General features: G+C 36.5%; 2 protein-coding genes and 1 long non-coding RNA gene across 3 annotated transcripts; 2 read left to right on the forward strand and 1 right to left on the reverse strand.

Moving 5' to 3' along the window:
• The first annotated feature begins 324 nt into the window (after nucleotides 1–324).
• LOC136817052 (uncharacterized) lies at nucleotides 325–17,171 on the forward strand. The gene is made up of 5 exons (XM_067073397.1): nucleotides 325–1,300; nucleotides 14,143–14,595; nucleotides 14,828–15,959; nucleotides 16,277–16,300; nucleotides 16,955–17,171. The coding sequence occupies exons 1-5, from the start codon at nucleotides 325–327 to the stop codon at nucleotides 17,130–17,132; spliced, it is 2,763 nt and encodes a 920-aa protein (XP_066929498.1). The 3' UTR covers nucleotides 17,133–17,171.
• Nucleotides 2,240–13,431, forward strand: LOC136817046 (uncharacterized). Its single transcript, XR_010848015.1, has 2 exons — nucleotides 2,240–2,454; nucleotides 13,363–13,431. It is a non-coding gene; the product is annotated as an uncharacterized lncRNA (long non-coding RNA).
• On the reverse strand, nucleotides 4,871–5,990 carry LOC136817033 (uncharacterized). The gene is made up of 3 exons (XM_067073378.1): nucleotides 5,792–5,990; nucleotides 5,435–5,550; nucleotides 4,871–5,272 (listed from the first exon to the last, which is right to left on the reverse strand). Exons 1-3 carry the CDS (start codon nucleotides 5,974–5,976, stop codon nucleotides 4,968–4,970), a joined length of 606 nt encoding a protein of 201 aa, XP_066929479.1. The 5' UTR covers nucleotides 5,977–5,990; the 3' UTR covers nucleotides 4,871–4,967.
• Nucleotides 17,172–19,522: the final 2,351 nt, after the last annotated feature.

Here is a 19,522-nt window from a genome sequence, read left to right on the forward strand (position 1 = left end):
TTTTGGATCCTTAGATGCTAAGTTCCTCAGTCTTAAGTCTAGCGTTAAAACTCAGAGTTAAAACTCTACCCTTCCAACCTAATTTAGAGCACTTCCAAATCGTCTGTGGTTATAAGATTTCGTAGGTATTTCCGTTTTTCTCAAATATTACGACCATAATTGTAGAAAATATATATTGACGTGATGCTGTGAATTTTCGGTCTACTTGGACAGACTACTGAAAGGCCTCAATTTAAACAAATTGAGTTACTTTAAATACAAACACCTAATGTAATAATAAAATAATGACTTTATCATTTAATAAGTTATGATTAAATTTTAGATATGTTGCACTGCCAAAGAACTTTCACCGTTGATAAAACACTGATCTACACACACAACTCTGGAGTGGATGATGATGTTCATCATTACAAACCAACAAAACCCATAACAGAGGAACAAGAATGTAGACCGATACGAACTGGTCCAAGCATTACGAAGACTGTTGCCGACTTTAGAGAAAGATCGTTACAGTATTTTACAGAAAACACAGTCGCAAGAGAGCGACATTTTCCGCCGTCATATTACTTGAAAAATGAAAACATTAAAGATTGGTTAGAAAAATTGGACAAGATGGAAATGTTCAAAAATGTGAAGTTTTTGACACAATATCATCCGAGAAACCATTTGTACCTCATGGGGCTGGATGATAAGGATTGTGATGAAATCATAACAGCAAAACATAAATTGTATGATGACATCATTCTGGTTGTTGATTTTGATCGTCATCTGGTGATGATATGTTCTATCATCACTTCACATGATCGAGAAACTCTGTATCAAGAAATACGGAAACTTAATGACGTTACAAAAACAATTATCCATGTAGCCAGTAACGACATAAAAAATGACTACGTCACCATTATGTCGGTCCCAGTTCTCCTTACCGTTGAAGCGCACACTTTAAACCTGTATTCAATATTCAATGACAATTTTCTTGGTTGCAGTGGAATGTTGGTCACTAAAAACGATTTAGATTGCACACTCAAGTTACAAACCAAATTGAAAAGCTTTTGTGAAAAAGCTTCGAGTGAGATGGCGGCATCTTTTAAAAGAAAAGGTGCCTGTTCAAGAGATCTCACTTATCTCAATTCGTTTTGTGGGCAAATAATGAGTTCAATGGCCTCCACAACACAATATCTGCCGAAGATATCGGAAAATGTTCCAGAAAAGATCGACACTATCCTTCTAAACCATAATCAAATCAACCTCATCAACGACCCCACGAAATGGAAGATCATCAAAGGACCATTTGGCTCTGGTGAGTTTTTTTTCATTTCTTCCAAAAATTTCTTTAATTTCTTTAAGAATTTCTGGTTAAACTAGTTCAAAATGGTCTTAATATTGAATAAATGATATATGGTCAAAATTTAGTATAGACTCTATTTCTTATGTGTTCTTGTGCTGCCGAAATAATCAGTAGTCACTCAGAAAATCTTTTTGGGACATTTGATGGCGACGTAAAGTTTCTGTACAAATCCCTGTAAATTCCCCTGTAAAGTCTCAGTACAAATCCCTGTAAATTCCCCTGTAAAGTGTCAGTACAAATCCCTGCAAATCTCCCTGTAAAGTCTTCAAATACGATTTTAAAGCTTTAATCTAAACGGAGATGAGAAGTAGATAGTACTGATGTAAAGGTGATTTTTACTACACAATTCTCTTCGCGTAATTTTTTTGTCATTATTTTTTCAAAGTTTACATAATATTTTTCCCTTGATAATACCCCACTTACTGTCGTTTTGTATACGACCAGGACTTCGGGCAGTTGAAAAATAAGCTTCGGAAAGTTAGGCATATTGTCAGGTAGCTATGTGAAATACGGCCCACTTTCGGCATTATGCTGTAAAAATCTGTAAAAAGCACATTCTATTGCTCTCTATTTAGTTTTAAACCCCCAGGACAGTTTTGTTAGCTTCGGCTAACACATATTCATGAGTAAACACAATATTTTCTGTGCCTTTAGAAACAAACCCTTTCCAAACTTATGCCAGTTATCCCGGAAAAAATAGCAGAAAGATTCCGGAAAAGTAACAAGAATCTTAATGCGGAAGTGGGAAACTTATACGGAGCAACGGTAGATCATCTTTTAATTAGCCTGCCTATCCAGAATAAGAAAAACCCTTACCCAGGGGTTTTGCTTTGTTTTTGGTAGGCTGGCGAATGAAAGATCAACTCTGGTGATTTCTATTTTCTAGGCCAGCGAATTCTTAGCAAGCGCAGTGTATTGATTAGTGTAAATATGTACTTGAGGCGACGAACCAAACTTTTTAAACGGCAAATTGTAATTTTTTTCGTGCCTTTGACCGGCGAAATTCACCGTTCGCTGGGCCTAAATAGCGAGATTATGTATCTGGAATTCTCTACGGCTACGGCTAAAGTGGCGAGGGAAATGGCGAGTAAGGCAAGTAATGACGGGTGAAAGCTAGCCAGTACCTTCCCACAAACCAAATTTTTTCTTTGTTTTATGGTCAGTTACACTTTGAAGCGTTTGTCGAAAGTTATCGCACTGTGGTGGAGGGTGACGTCGATTCCGTGCGGAGTGCATAAAGGCGGGAAAAACACGGAACTCGAAAGCAAAGACTGGAATGGACGACCGAATAGAATTTCTTGATGGAGAGGTTGCGCGTCGATGTCAAATCTAGTCTTAATTTTAGAGTTCCGTGCATAAAATCAAAACAAAAGAATCCTCGGGATCGGGGTAAAGTTTTGGTGAGCTAAAAATGCTTGTTTTTCCAAACGAGAATATTTTGATACACCGCTTTATAACAAAAGAACTATAGAAGCAAAAAAGTCTCCAAGCAGCTCCAATTAATGGTATTGTCAACAGGCTCTTAATTTAATAAAAAAAGAAACCCCCCTTCTTCAAAAGGTTTTCTTCCTTGCAGAGAAACAACCAAAATCAAAAAGCTCTCAGCACTAGCCATAGCCAGTCTTTGAAACAGGGATGTAATGAGGATTCCAAGACTAGTATTTAATGGAATAAGTCGATCTCGTACAATTCCAAGATACAGAGGTACAAAACAAAAATAAATATTTTGCTACATCATTATTTACTTGAAAAATTATCAAAGTTGTTCAAAGTTTTTATAAAAGTTGTAATAAAATTATTACCATGACTGTAAAATCTTTAAAAGGAAAGACATTTAAAAATAACAAAATTTAGGTAGATTCCTCCCACAGTTCGAAGCAAAACCTCCAAATTTTACTGGCTATCTAGTTTCCAAAGTTGAGGAATTTGAAAGTTTTTTTAATCTTCACTCAAAATTAATTGGTAGTAAACCTTTAAACTCTAATTATACAGAACAAAACTTTTCACATAAAAATATAAAAAATCTGTCATTGTATCAACTTCAGCGCATAAGTTTTAAATCAAAATCAAAAAAATAGTGTCAAGTTTTGATATGTCAAGATTTGTCAATGACAATGCAATGGTCACTGGTGCTGAGAGCTGAAGAAAATCATTTCCACACCCAGCAACATTCATTAAATTCTTTCGAATCGAATACAATCAAATTTCAGTTTACTTTCAATCGTATGTCAATTTACACTCTACAATTCAATTTATGTCACATTTTCAAACAAGCGATCACAAACCACGTCGAACCGCCAATAAAAACAATAACAAACAAACAGTTCTTCTTTCCACTGGAATAAGCGAGGGATAAATTCTTCTAGGTTTCAAGTCATATCCAAAATATTTTCGTTGCCATCCCAAACAAAACATACAAAAAGTCCAAACCAACAAGTTCGTATATCATCATCAGGACTATTATGGCTAGGATCCAACCCAAAGCAAAGAAATGATTTGATAATTTTCATTCACCATAACAGGATTGTAGAAGCCGAGAGATTAAACTTATATGGGAATAACCCAACGACTCTGCTGCTGTTGATGCAATGATAAAATTTCCATCTTCTTTCTCATCCTTCAGCAGATTTTTGTTTCTTTTCAAGAAAGAGCCATTCACTTTTTAGTCCGGGAGCTGGGGGAGGTCAACTATGACAGTCGTAGAGGCACGTGCAAACATATATCATCGTGCAGCACTATGCCTGAAGTTTCCGAATTTACTTGTTTGCCGTCCGAAATTTTCTTGTGGATGTCTATTTTACGGACCGGAATGCAAAAATAGCAATATCTTTTTGACGTCAATTGTGTTTACTAAGTTATATCTAACTTTTAAACAGTTTATTGAATTCAAATGAAACTTTGCCAATCTGTTACTGATATATAGGGCTAACTTTCAATAGCAAAAACATTGCTGTATCTCTTCCAGTTTTTTTCATTTCTTGGTAATTATGCAAAAGTTTCACCTTTTTTCTTACTCCTACCGACTAACGTTTTAAAAAAAACATGCTTTAAAATTAATTTTTTGACGTATTTTTACATTGAATTAATCCTTAGCATGTAAGTAATCGCTGTTAAAAATTTTGTTTCAAAAGCTTAAGTGAAACTCAAGAAATTCAATTTCAAAGACAACCATGTATAATCAAAAACATAACAAAATGATAAAACTGACGTCAAAAAAGGAAGGTAGAAAATGCAGACCAGAAATATGAAGAATTTTAACGTCAAAGATGATTTTAAGATGTTCAAGCATAAAATTGAAACAAATTACGTACAAATAGAATGAATTAACATACGCAATACCTAAAGTATCACAAAATCAAAACCAACACACTCTTGCAGAACACTGAACCAACTAAACGAGCTATGTTAAAGAATTTTACTTTATCCTAGGGAAAATTGTAATTTGAATTGGATTAATTAATGAGAAAGTAAAAAACCTACAACGACTGAAGTAATATTCCTAGCGATTGAAACTAGCATGTCAATATTGTTATAAACAATGATATAGCAACAAAGTAGAAAATTTTAACTAATAAGGCTCATTTTCTGAGTAAAAAAGGAATAAAAAAGCTATAAAAAGTTATAAAAAGAATTGTTCATCGCCTTCATCCAATAAATCGTCAAAATCGATTACGTCATCGTCCATTCCCTCGTCATCACCAACGACTTCGTCGTCTTTCTGCTCTTCAGAGGCGATTGGTTCGTTCTCACAGTTCACACATTCACATAAATCGGTGCAAGGGAGTCCAAGCGATTTACATTTACATTGCTTGTTACAGCATTTAGTTTTCTTGCACTTGCAAGATGCAAACTCGAGAACTGCGTCAGGGGCGGGCTTGTTTTCCATCCAGTTGACATTAAGTACGCCTCCTGTATCCATCCATCCTAAAGATTTCAAATGCATCTCTTTAAACAAGAAGAAATTTCAAATAGGCCAAAATAACCCTTGTTAATCATAACCCTACCGACATCTTTATGTTCGATTTACTACCTTTACTAGCTTATTTGATATATTTTGTCAAAGATTAGCAATAAATATGAGCGTACCATGCCCAACAGGGGATTCCCATTGATAAAACCGGTCCATTGCCAATTTCCACTCTCGGGTTTGGTAGTTAGCTCGTTTGATGTGTTGATACAATGCGTCTCTCGTTGGTGGAAGTCTTAAAGTAGAAATAAAACAAACGATTGTATTTCCAGATCTTTACTAATGCCAGTGCCACATCAAAAGGATATTTCATTTCATTAAGACTTTCGTAAGCTTTAAATAGGTTGAATTTCATTAGCCTCTTGTGGCTATTTATTTTATGTCAACGGTAACAAACAATTACAAATAAACAAAGGATGGTCTACAGGTAGAAGATACTTTTTGTGAAATTTCAAGGATGTGGACTGAAAACATACCTATTCGGATCAGGAATTGTTTTTGACTTTGTAAACAAATGATAACGGGCTTCGTTGATATTGGTATGATCAGTCCCGTACAGTTTGCACATGTATTCTTCTAACGTGTTGATAACATTGTCTGATATGTTGTAGTTGTTGCCGATTGATTTAGCCGCCTCTATGAATCTTTTATTCGACATCATCACTGTTTTGCATTTTACCTACAAAAATATTATCATAATATACGGCTAGTTCGAAACACGGGTCACGGGTCACGGGTTACGACGGCTAGTTCGAAACACGGGTCACGGGTCACGGGTTACGGGGCACGGGGTACGGGTCACGGGTCACGGGGCACGGGGCATACAATTTACAGACCGGAAAAAATATAACGATATCATGACGTATAATTCATAACACGTACTACATAAAACATATAATAGTACTAATACTACTAGTATAGTATGTCTGAAACAATTATATACGAATAGTATTATCATGAAAATTTTTCAATAATATGTCACCCCACAAATTTTGACAAAATGATATTGAATGACAAAAATATTGTCAAAATCATGAAATATAAGGCCTCTGAACCAATTTACAGCAAAATGTTTTTTCATAGTCAATAGGATGCTAATCATGTGACTGGATATAGATTGACATGTTTTAAAATCATTAAATGCTGCAAGATAGTGGTTTTAGAGATATGAGTATAATTACGTCATTTTTATTAAAAATTCATAATGGTAGGTGGAAAATATTGACACATTTATAAAATACCATCATTTCTACGTTATTAACCATTAAAATTATATTCATACTCAAGGTGATGGAGGGGATATAATGAGATATGATTTAACAATAGCCGTACTATCATTTTCGTGAGAAAGCTCGCTTTTCAGGCGATGGGAATTGTAATATGTATATTACTTACGTATAACATATAACATGCATATAACACTAAAAGTGTATTATTGATAATATAAGCTTATTATATGTATGTAATATGTTGCGGTGTTTTCTGGTCTGCATTATACACGACGCAAACTTCGAAAGCACGTGGAAAGCACGTGGTTAGGTTTTAGCGTTTTAAATAGTCATACGTGGATAAAATACCTTAAAATTGATTTTTTCGATAATTTTTAGTGTTTTTAAAACATTTTCTGTTTGAATTACTTTGATCTGAGCTGCCCCGTCACCCTGTGCCCCGTAACCCGTGCCCCGTAACCCGTGCCCCGTGACCCGGACCCGTGACCCGTGACCCGTGTTTCGAACTAGCCGCATAATATATTAAAATATATAAAATATATATTATATAAAAAAAGTCAAAACAGATAAAACACTTATTTCTTAAAATGTCAAAGAATGCCACAGTATAACATATTTAATAAGAATCGCATACGGAAAGGAATTCTCAAATTTAAATTCTAAGTTGAAAAAGATCGCCTTCAAGCTCCATGCTCTTTGTTAAAAAATTTCATAGCATAATAAAGTAGTTGTACCTTTCCGATTCCGCTGAATGCACTTGTTGAATCACATCCACTGATTGCATGAAGAGCTGGTAGAATCTCTCGGAGATTTTTGTCGATAGTGTTCCTCTTCAGATCAAACAATTTCGTTTTCGTTGATGTTCCGATTTCCAAGTATAGGGACGATTGGAGCAAATTCTGGTAGTATATTGACAGCACAGCAACATCTGAATCGACAGTAACGATTTTGATGTTTTGAAACCCACATCTAGCTGCATGTCCAGCACACAAAAACATTTTTGTGTCCGCTTCTTCGTGTTGACTAGACAGCTCAGGGACTGCTTTCCTTTCGATTTTTTTGGTGCTGGTTAGATTGATTGAATAAGCACGGTCTTCAATCGTGACAAAAGCTTTTTATTTTTAAGGAGTGTGATAGCAAGTTTGTTAGACGTCCAATCATTGACCAGAAACTTGATCAGCTCTATCTTGTTTTCTGCACTCCGTAAATACTGCTTGAATTGTTTGGGCTTCTTTTGATCTCGCCGTTGAGCTGTCACGCGGATTGTGCCGATTGAAGATCGCTTGGTTCGTTCCATTGATTTGATCGAATTTTGAAGATACTGGTCCGTCACAAAGTATACTTGTTTAGCTGTTCCGGATAAAACTTTCTTCAGAAGATAGTCAGAAACTTCACCAAATGACTTCAGAGTTTTGGGTAGCTTTTGCAGCAAGACCATTCCATCAAATATCACAGAATGCTCTGTAGGAATAGACGACACAGTGGGGATATCAGCAATCAATGAATTGAATAAGTTGGCCTTGTTGTTCTTGACAAGAGTTCCGTTCGGTTCGGACAGTGAGAGAGGGACAGAGCAGAGCTCGAAATTGAGCACCACTCTCAGGTCAATGGATCTGCTACTCTGTATGACGACTAAACGGGAGAATGTATTTCGGTCTGCTTTGATAGTGATGATTTGGTCGTTGACTTTATGCTGCGTTGTTTTGAAAATTGAGCTGAAGGTCTTCAGGTTGTTTCGTTTTATTACGTCGTGGAATTTGATTTTGAACGATTGAATTCTTTCCGCAACGAATCTTTTTAGCTGTTTTTCACCAACATCTGCTGCAGTGAGAAGATCGTTTGTGATATCGTCTGAGGCTACCACGCCGGACGAGAGACCGATCAGCTTTCTGCTTTTTACAAACGGATTGTTGCGTGCAGAAATCATATCAATGCACTTGATGATGTCTTCTTCGTCACGAGATCTCATCGTTTCGTTTAAATCTTTCGGTTTTGAGCTGGCAGTTTCAATATCAAGACTCTCCTTCAAGTCAGCTGAAATCTCCGCGGCGATATGGCTTGTTAAGATCCATCGTTGGACTGTATTCTCTGAGGTACTGAAACCAATTATGCCACCAGGTCCTTTCTGATCCTTGTTTATTGTTTGCTCAATAACTTGGTCGGGTGGTAGCATATTGAAAGAGCCCGCAGTACGTTTGCACACGAAATTTCCTTCCTTGAACTCCTTCAATATTTCCGGGTGTGTTTTAGAGAGGTTTTGTTGACTTGACCAACAATATGTGAAATGGCGAGCATAGTTGGTGTGGTCATATGCATGAAACCACTTCAGCATACTTTCTGATGATGATAGATGGAGATCCCAATCACCCGTGCGCATTGACTTTATGTAATCTAACAAAGTTTGACTCATATCGATAAAGCTTTGCCAAAATTGTGCCATTGGTCCTAGATCACCGTGATTGATCGAAGCTTCGAATATCTGAAACAACTCGAAAAGTTTTTCAGCTTTTGTCGTAGCAGATTTCATTGTTTGCTCATTCTGCTTTTCCAAAAACATGTGAAAATCGCTTGACTCAAACACCTCAGTTAGTCTGACGGTTGCTTTGTTCTCCTCAAGCCAGTTCTCAAACGCCTCGAACTTTAATCGTTGTAAAGCCTCGTGCATGATTTTTAGCGCCCTTACAGCTTTGTTGTACTTTTTCCCTCTCAGAACAGAATTCGTCATTTCTGACCCGACAAGATTGGTCTCGACAAAGACGTCTTTCAAACCAGCATCATAGAATCGCTTGCAAATTACGGCGATGAAAACAAGACTGGCGTGGAATCCTCCCATTCTGAGGTTGATAAACTCGTTCATCTCGGAATTCTTTGGATCCAATATAACCTCCAGTGCTTTGGCATATATAGCATGGTCGAAGACAGCATCAGCACTCTCAAGGCCGATTGCTTCTGATTTGACCTTGATCTGTTTGAGAATCTCTTGAATTGTGGACATTTCTGTTGGTGGTTTATCAATAGATGGTAGGTAATGGACTGAATGTGGATCTTTGTTTTCAGGTTTAGTGAGGTTGTGGAAGCCTGTCCAACCAGGAAGCAAGGGTTTTTGAAGTTGACTGGCCTGTTGACGTGCTATGATCCAAATGAAATCTTCTTTCTTGGAGAGTGTTTTGACGGTGGTAAAATTTTGAAAGGCGATATTGCTGATTGGCTTTGGGCTGCTCCTTGCAACTGAGTAGTACGGCTCCAAATCGCTTCTTATGCCATTGAATGATCTTTTATTCGAATATGAATTGAAGACAGGCTTTTGAGGAATTGGCTGTTGTTTAGCGGACGGTTTTTGGATCAGGATGCCATTGGTACAATGCATAGATTCGCCATTTATTGTTTCAGGGTTATGGGCACCATTGTCATAAACAAAAGTTCCAAAAAGACCAGGAACTACTTTAGATGGAAGATAAGTTGCCATTGATTTATTACAATTCTCTCGTTCAGCAAACGCAGTTTCCAAACGGTTGACTTCACAGTAGGACGTCGAGTGACCAAGCTTGTTCAAACAGTTTATGATTTGTTTTGATCCGGTCTTTCGTTTAGTGAACAAACCAACTTGGCAGTGCTTGACAGTTTTTGTTCTACCGGATGAAAAGTTGTAAATGATGTCTTGACCCAACGATTTCACTAATCTAACAGTGCGGTCGGATGGCTTCTTGGTGGTCAAAAGGGAAGTAAGTAGCATTTTCAAAAATGGTGGAATGATAACTTTTTCATGTTTCAATTCCTCTGCTGGCGGAGGCCATTTTGAAAACTGTGCTGGCATTTTTTCGATCTCCTCTCTGATGAGCTGAGCAACTTCTTTGACTTTTTCTTCTTTTGACTTTGCTTCGATATTCATCGTTAGCGCCGCGCTGTTGAACACCACCTCGCAGGATGTTTCCGTTTTCTTAAAAAAGGTAAGCTTTTCTCCAAAGGTGTTCTGTAATCGAAGTTTGACAAGTCGGTTTGTGGCTCCTTTGACTTCGAGATTTCGTCTGGTCTGGTCATCTTCGTAGAAAGTCCGGAGATCGTTGATTTTAACAACTTTTCCCTTTTCAATGATGGTTTTGGTAACATGGGCTTTTAGACTTTCGAAACTTTCTTCACGCGTCAAATCAGTTTCATCTGAACAATCATTTAAGGCTTGACTTGGCTTCGAGCGAATTCGGTAACATGATCGATGATACCATGCGTTTTTTATATCCTTTGTTGACTTCTCACCAATTATCGATGAAATCATTTCAAGAGAGGATTCAGTTGTACACTGGAGAAGTATTTCATATCCTGTGCCATTTTGCGATGTTTTTCTTTTGTTACAAAAGATGCACGATGTGTCGGTGTCGATGGTGGTAGCTATATTAAAGTTTGGAAACAATCAAAACTAGTTCTAAATATTTTAGCATTTTGAAAAAAGTGGTGTTTAACACTAGTCACGTGCTACTAATGTTTATCGCAGGCGTTTAGTGAGATTAAATTTCAAAAAACACTGACTAGTGTTAAAGCCCACTGTTCTCAAAAAGTGAGTATCTATCAAGCTATTGATAACCCTGTCTCAATCGAGTTTGCCAGGCCCATCCCCATATAGTTGACTTCTGCGAACAAAAAATGAAAAGCATATTCATATAATCAAGGTTCAACTTACTTAAATTAGGTTTGGTAGGACTGGAGACTTGATAATGACTATCAAGTAATTCTTTCGAATTCTTTAAGCATCTTTTTAGGTCCTTAGGATTCGTGTACGATTGGTAGCAAGTTCTATGGTACCCATATTTTTCATCTTGTTGGTGTACTTGGCAATCAAACCATCATCATTTCGAGATACCGCCGCATTATACACCGTCTAAATTAGATTCAGTATACATCGCGTGACTACGTTTGTCAAAAGCGACAATAAAAATAAAAACGGCAATCAAAATAAAAACAGTAGTCAAATCCATTATTAGTTAAAAGCAAGTTGACTTTTCAGCTAAAACCTTGTTGTCTAGTTTTATTTCATGTTTGACCATCTGCCATCTGAAACCACGGCAAAAATACGCATTCGTCTCAGAAATGGAACTCATTCATTAGAGAGAAAAGCTAGAAAAATCTTTTTACCTCCCATGATTTAGATGAAAAACAAGTCAAAGGTTCTTTAACGTTGCGGCAACCAACAACGCATATTTCTGCTTTCTTCTTCGTTACGTTTTTCTTTCTTCTCTTTTTGACAGGACTGTCCCACTCCATTTTTTACAGAGGACGGCTAAAAAGCGTGGTTTTTTGCTTTTGACCAGTCCAGAAATGAAACTGTTCCGTTATTTGTGATCTTTATTTAGAAAGAAGTCATTACATTGTACAATCCAATGACATCTGGTAGTTACACGTGACCATTGGGGAAATGGGCGTCAGAGCATTCCCTCTGCAATGTCCCTTTCAATCCATAGCCCAATTTCCCTTTATTTTATTTATTATCTTATTAATGCTCAAAAACATATTTGGGGGGAAATTGTTTAGTAATGTATTACATTGTACGGCGTTTTGGTATTCTCCAAATATTAGAATATAAAAAAACGAAGGGTGGGTATTTTTGAACAGTTTTGACGTCTAGGTCTGTATTTTTTACTTTTCGTTTTTGACGTCAGTTTTATCATTTTGTTATGTTTTTGATTATACATGGTTGTCTTTGAAATTGAATATCTTGAGTTTCACTTAAGCTTTTGAAACAAAATTTTCAACAGCGATTACTTACATGCTAAGAATTAATTCAATGTAAAAATACGTCAAAAAATTAATTTTAAAACATGTTTTTTTAAAAACGTTAGTCGGTAGGAGTAGAAAAAAAGGTGAAACTTTTGCATAATTACCAAGAAATGAAAAAAAACTGGAAGAGATACAGAAATGTTTTTTGCTATTGAGAGTTAGCCCTATTTATCAGTAATAGATTGGCAAAGTTTCATTTGAATTCAATAAATTGTTTAAAAGTTAGATATAACTTAGTAAACACAATTGACGTCAAAAAAATATTGCTATTTTTGCATTCCGGTCCGTAAAATAGACATCCACAAGAAAATTTCGGACGGCAAACAAGTAAATTCGGAAACTTCAGGCATAGTGCTGCACGATGATATATGTTTGCACGTGCCTCTACGACTGTCATAGTTGACCTCCCCCAGCTCCCGGACTAAAAAAAAAAAATCACTCAAACAATTTTCAACATTCGAATCACAAAATTCGAAAGTTCGAAAATCTATTTGAACTTTACCGCTCGAAGCAATGCAATGACTTCTTGACCCGGGGGGGGGGCACTGGGTTTGCGGACTGACGGTATGTGCGGGCCAAAAATTGGCTTTTAAAATTGCACCCTTACAGTGCAGCAAAAATCAGTGAAAATCATACCCTTAGAGTGCATTTTCCCCCAAATTTTCGATCCCTTTCGTGCAAAAAATGGTCAAAATTCTAGCATTTTTGGTCAAAATATCTAGATTTTTCAAGAATTTTCTGAAATTTCTACCCTTACAGTGCATCTCTAGTTTTTCCGACCCTTACAGTGCATTTTAAACATATTGGAAAAGGTACCCTTAGGACCCGCACATAACCGTCGGTCCTTTTGCCCAGCTGCCCCCCCCCGGGCTTCTTGAAAATCAGAAAAGGCACATGCGATGGAGTGCAACTTGTCCAAAGTCACGGCAAAATGCGCCGCGCCGAAGAGAAAATCTTGGACGGACTTTCCCGTCCAAGAACATTCGATTCCACGGCAAAAAGTATCAGACGTTAAATCGCGATAAAAAAGCGGTTTTCGTCTGACAGACTAGGTGAAAGCAAGTTCGATATTTGACGTACGGCATTATGTCGACTTTGCTTATACGGTGTTTTGGTGTTTTTCCCGTACAGAGCAAAGTAGACAACGACATGTCGCCTTTGTTGACGAACCGTACAGGCAGCCCCGCAACCGTAGCCGTAGAATATCTCCGATACATAATCTCGCTAATAAGACCCCTGCTTACCACCTCAACATACAAAGTTTCTAAAATTTTAGAGTCTGGTGCAACTAATAAAATCTGGTACAGTTTGTGTAATACTGTATGTGAGTGAAACCTTGCTGATAGAATTTCGAAACATAATTAATTACTTCTTTTACCAACTCAAAAAACTTTCAAAACTACTTTAAACTACATCAAACATAAGCCACATTTATAAAGGCTCCTTTCCATTGACCTTTTTGTATATCCTTTTTTGCAATGTTAGCGTTTTCCATGAATTATGCTTGCGCATAGAAAGTATCGAAAACCCCGTTAAAATTTTGCTCAGTGACATGGCGCGAATCCAATTAGATGCACTCGCATGTGCAGGGAAAAATGCAGACGAGTTAGTTGGACCAGACAAACAAGAAGACAAGAGACAAGATTATAAATAAACTAGGCGATGATATAGTTTACGGTCTGAATATCCAGGCTAATTCTGAATCTAATCTAAACTGACTGCTAATTTGTCATCTAATTTTATGTAAAACACAGGCTATACAGTTACTCTCTCTGTATTTGACGTTCATTCACTCCACCATCCACGTTCAAATTTTCTCAATTACTTCTTAGGCAAAAGTGTCTCCATGTACGAGATTGCACGAAATCTTATGCATCAAACAGATCAACTTTATTATATTACTTTTGATCCATTTTCATTGGTGGATTTAAAGTTCCAAGAGGGGTTCGATAACTTATGTGACAAGGAAAAACTTGACAAGTCCAAGATCAAAGCTTTCAGTATCGGTGATGCACTAGAAGGATCAACAATCGATATTTCGGATGTTTACAATATGATGTATCCACCGCGTATCAATCTTTGTCGAGTATTAGAATATCTTTATTCTGATAAAACAAAACGTGTCGGATTTATGATCGACGAGTTCCCTGGTGATTTTCTCACAACCAAATACGCTGAAAACCTCAAGGAAAGCCTCGTAAAGAATTTCCAGGATACGACTGTCATTCTTGCGCTCCAAAGTGTAGAAAAAAGACGCAAAGTTATCAAATCTGGATTTTTCAGTGGTAAGTCATTCTTAAACTTTGCGTAGACCATAAAAATGATGTTATCTTTTTTTACTCAGATTTCATTAGTAGGCCTGTAGACCATGTCCTTTGATGGGTTAAATGGAAAACAATATTTTGGGAGACTATTGCATGTACTACTTTGCTTTTTGAAGCAAGCGAACCACTCACTTCACCATGCAATATTTTGCACAAAAACGGTTATTCAATTTTTATCGAATTCCTTTTGTAGACAATGTCAAGCAAGTTGAGAGATGCGACTACCATCAAACCGGTATGAAAGTCTTCACTCTGGACAAAACAATGCGAATGGCGGTAAATATTCACCAGATGATTGAAATCTTTCAGGAAGAAATCGAAAAGGAAATCGTAGACGTACCGTTGGAATACAAAACACGAATTCTACGCAGACCGTACGCACCCTCCGCCCGTAAAACAAGAAAAGCCTCCAAAGATGTCCCTCTTAAGCCTCAAGAACAGAAAGAACAAAAGCAACCGAAACCAACGGATGACGTCAGTCTCCACGATAACCCGAATCATCCCTCAACTCAAAGCGTGCGAAGGAAAACCAACATTGCCTCATTCTACGATCCAGAAAAATTGTTAACAGACATAAACGCTCAATCAAGGTCTGTTTCCAAAAAACTTTCAACTTCATTCTCTTATGTTCGTGGTCAAAGTGGTCATCAAATCAAAAGTGATTCAAAACCCAATCTTATTTATCTAAACGACTTAAGATTCGACTTCAACAACTTTAATTCGTCTGATGCAGCTTATTTGAGTGCAATTTTAAGAAGGCTGATGAAAAAGGATGTTCAGTTAACCGTAATCTGTGGTACACTTGAAGAACTAGCTATTCTGAAATATGTGTTTCGACATAATTTAGAGGTATCAGAAATAACAACATTTGCACCGTCTTTAACAGGAAAATACCCAACCAAAGCAGAGAAATTGGAGGCTTTAAAAACGGGAAAAGTTCTACTCACTTGTTATAGAGGTTTCAGAGGTTGTGAAATAGAGCATTGTATTTTATTTGTTAACCCTCAAGATAACGTTCCAAAGAATTTGTACATTGAGATGCTCACTCGAGCTATCAATTTCGTAGACATAATCGTTCTTCCTGTAAAGAAATCAAGCAGGGTATCTCATTTGATTGGGATTTTCGATAAATGGCTGCAAGCTGGTCTTGTTTCTCCTACACATACTAATCGTTCAAGTACAAACATTATTTTCTCGTCATTGGAAGAGCTAGATGATATTGTACCACTTGATCAAACCTGCGATCAAAATGTTGAAAGACAAATTCTTCAAGTCATTGAGGATAGCTCGTTATTCAATCACGCCCACATCGACGCAGCAGTAGGGTAAGTAGAACTTATTGTATATCGGTACTTTACATGCAATATTCATAGTAGCCCTTATTACTTTTTACAACGTAATGAAGTGTTTCATCTTAGTGTATTCTCGAAAGTTTATTACTTACAACATAACCTACACTAAGTGCGTAATGTAATATCATTAGTACTAAAAAAATCGAAGATACAGAGCACATGTCCTCATGGTAAGCTTCATCCGATAACATTCATCTAAATAATTAGTCTTGTGATACCAACGCAACGGAAGCAGATTTTTAAAAAATGCTTTGGTTTTAAAGAAAGTTATTTTTTTCTTATTTTTTCAGGAATCTACAACAATTCAGGACTAGGTATAATTCCAATGAAATAATTTTCAAAACTGTCTTAAGGGTCATGTCTTTTTTGCTAAGTATTTAAGGAAATTTAACTAATTCAAACTCTACCTCCAGTCTTTGAAGATTTTAGTTACCCGTTCAAAGCTTGTTAGATAACACAAAGGCTCCTTTATACTTTTTGATTGGCGGGAATAGTGTCGTTTATTCGCTCAAACATCGTAATTTTTTTTCTATAGCACAGAGACTAAACCTTAGCTGTCTTCATGAAAAAGACTGTTTAGATGTCGGTTAGTTTTGGATGTATGGAGGGAGCCTTTTACACTCCGGGACTGAATTTTGACTACAGCCCTGTTATTGCGGAGAACGTGCTGGCCTTTTCGGATTGGGTTCGTATTGTAAATGGTGATATAAATTAGTAACTAGTAGGTTCTTTAATGCCAGAATTACGCAAGCCTAACTGTGCCATGGCTGGTTGTGCTTCCTCACCAATTGTCCCAAAATTAAAGAAGAAAGGAGGTAAGCAGAATCTTAAGCAAACTTTTACACGTCCCAAAGCCATGTCTGTCGAGGGTAAAGGGAGGCAGGAAGAAAAGATTGGAACAGTAGGAAAACACTTTTGGAAAATTTCTGCTTGGTCGAATTCCCTTTTCATCCTTCCTTGTCTTGTAGACACTTCGGATACGAACTTCGAGACACAGCACGTAATGGGATAGTGACAATCGATGGAACAAAATACGATTTTGATGGTAAGTTTATTTTTTTGGAAATGAGCAACCTTGATTTCTGTTATGAACGGTTACGTTGGTTTCCAATTTGTTGCACTGTCAAAATGCTGTACATATTTTAATGCTGTATTTTTACTTTCTTGGGAAACGTTCATATTCTCTTATTATTAGGTTCAAAAATAAACGGGGGACTATTTCGAACAAAATAAGGGACCTTCTCCTTGAAAGCTATGAATATTTTTTTTAAGTAATTAAAGGGGGTCCTTATGAGGTCAGGGGTATTGGAAAATTTTCAAAAAATAAACAAGTATGGTGGGGGGTGTTTTTTTGGAACCAATGAGTAATCCTTCTTATCTTATTCTTAAGTTTAATGAGCACAATCAGAATGTTTTTTCGGAAGAGTAAAAAATACTTTTCCAATGATACCAAAATTAGCTCATAACTCTCAGGCTACAAGCTTGTACGACACTTTATAAGATTTGGAATTACCAAAAAAGTATCAAAAACAATCAACCTTTTCAAAAACAGCGCCTTTTCTAAAGACCCAAATAAGGGGCTTTCACGCTACCTTACTCAAATTTGACCATATTTTGGTGTACTGTTAGGGGTCGATTGTCAAGGTCATTTTGGGCCTGAGCCTCTCTCTGCTGTCTCTAACAGAAAAAAATGAAAAGTTCATACTTTCTGAGACCGGCTATAAAGGGCTCCATGTCACTTGTTCGACAGTACGTTTGTTTGACAGCCCAATTATTCAACATTCTTAAATTTTTAGATGAAATTGTCGAACAACTGAGCTGTGGAACAAGTTGAAATCTCAGGTATTCATCAGCCAGTTGTTCGAAAATTTAATTGATCGACAGTAACTTTATTCCCTTTCCTATCTTTCATTCACGCACTTTTATGATTTGATTAATTGAGAAGATCGGATAATGGATGGGAAATAATATTTCTCGAAATCAATAAGGAGAACGCGGGTTGCAAATACTGACAACCGGAATAGTCAAGCAACTGGTTCGTCGAAATAAATCATTGACAATTTGTGCAAAAACTCAGCGGTTAAATGTTTTATGTAAATGTCGAATAAGTGAGGTTTCTGACAACCCAAAGCAACTGAGCGTTCACTTGTTTGGCAGTGCAGTTGTTAGACAAATCAAATGTAGTCAAAAACACGTATTCTCGAGCAAGTCGGATTTCTCCCTATAAAGAGCCGATGATCGGTTAAATAGATACTACACTATGAATAGATAACCAGAGATTTGGGAAAAGAGGATAAGAATTGCGCTATTCAGCTATAGAAATATAGGCTAGGCGACCCTTTGTTCTATTGAAATATCTGCGCCCGATCGATTGTTTTAGTTCTGAGCCAATCGGAGCGCTTGATTATTCTATGCCCACAAGACTAGAAGTACAAACAAAAAATGGCAGCCGTGGTTGATATCGAAAGTGATATAAAAATATTTCTAATATCGGGGATTTTGGTATTTTTTATAGGCACTTTTCATTTTGGACTTGGCGGATACAGTGTAGGTCGAGTCAAAAAGTTTCAGTTTTAGCCAAAATACTTTCCCCAAGGAATGCTCGAACCAATGTCACAGATTATATTGTAGAAATAGAAATAATTACTAGTGAAAAAGAATTTAAAATTCATTGCATTCAAACACAAAACGAAGCTGGTAAAACTAATTTATAGTTTTTCATTACTTCTCAGGCTAAAGTGTTTTGACAATCATATAAAAAGAGCTAGCTAGGTTGAATATAAAAACAATGAAAGAGAAGGGAAGGAAAGGAAAAAAAACAGGACTAAAACAATGGCAATTCATGATATCAATGACAGAAAATCAAAAATATCATGAATTTTTTTGTAAGAACTTTTTGAAGTTTACACAACAAAGCGAAAAATAATAGCAATATAATACAAAAAAATTCCAATAGAGGTGTGACTCAAAGATAAAAAGCAATTTACCCTTTCAAATGAAATTTTAGAGAAAAAGAGCATAAATATAACCAGACTGGAGATGAATAATTATATAATGTGATGCATGAAAATAGTTCAGTGTCCAGACTGGAATTTCTATTAAAGCATTTTGATATCTCTATGGTTGGTTCATATCTTGTAATTGTAGTCTACCCGCATTCTGGTGTCTTGTTTGGGACTATTTGCGTAATCAAGCAGGAAAACCTGGTAAAACAGGGATAAAAAGCCCTCAATCCAACTGCAAACAAACCATGACATCAGCAATGTCATCAGAAAAAAAACTGATTTGTACATAATGCAGCATGTTTTGGTATCGAAATTCAGTTGCCATTAAAAAATAAATACTACATACATTATATACACATAAGAACTCATTTTCATTGGCAATTACAGCCATTAGCATATCAAAATCAAATCAAGATGTACTTTCCAGAGAGGATCTATATGATACAGATGATACAAATTGATATTCAGTTTACAGGGAAAAATTTGAATCCAAAAACATCCAAGATAGAAACAAATTGTTAGGTACACATA

Source organism: Clytia hemisphaerica, unplaced genomic scaffold (assembly GCF_902728285.1).
Source record: "Clytia hemisphaerica strain Z4C2 unplaced genomic scaffold, Clytia hemisphaerica genome assembly, whole genome shotgun sequence".
NCBI lineage: Eukaryota > Metazoa > Cnidaria > Hydrozoa > Leptothecata > Clytiidae > Clytia > Clytia hemisphaerica.

Excerpts from the sequence above, each read along its gene's own strand:
- LOC136817052 (XM_067073397.1), top strand. The coding sequence starts at position 325 with ATGTTGCACTGCCAAAGAACTTTCACCGTTGATAAAACACTGATCTAC. Across the intron at positions 1,301-14,142 it reads CAAAGGACCATTTGGCTCTG|GCAAAAGTGTCTCCATGTAC; the intron begins GTGAGTTTTTTT and ends ATTACTTCTTAG. Across the intron at positions 15,960-16,276 it reads CACATCGACGCAGCAGTAGG|GAATCTACAACAATTCAGGA; the intron begins GTAAGTAGAACT and ends TTATTTTTTCAG.
- LOC136817033 (XM_067073378.1), bottom strand. The coding sequence starts at position 5,976 with ATGATGTCGAATAAAAGATTCATAGAGGCGGCTAAATCAATCGGCAAC. Across the intron at positions 5,551-5,791 it reads ACAATTCCTGATCCGAATAG|ACTTCCACCAACGAGAGACG; the intron begins GTATGTTTTCAG and ends TTCTACTTTAAG. Across the intron at positions 5,273-5,434 it reads GGAATCCCCTGTTGGGCATG|GATGGATGGATACAGGAGGC; the intron begins GTACGCTCATAT and ends TGAAATCTTTAG.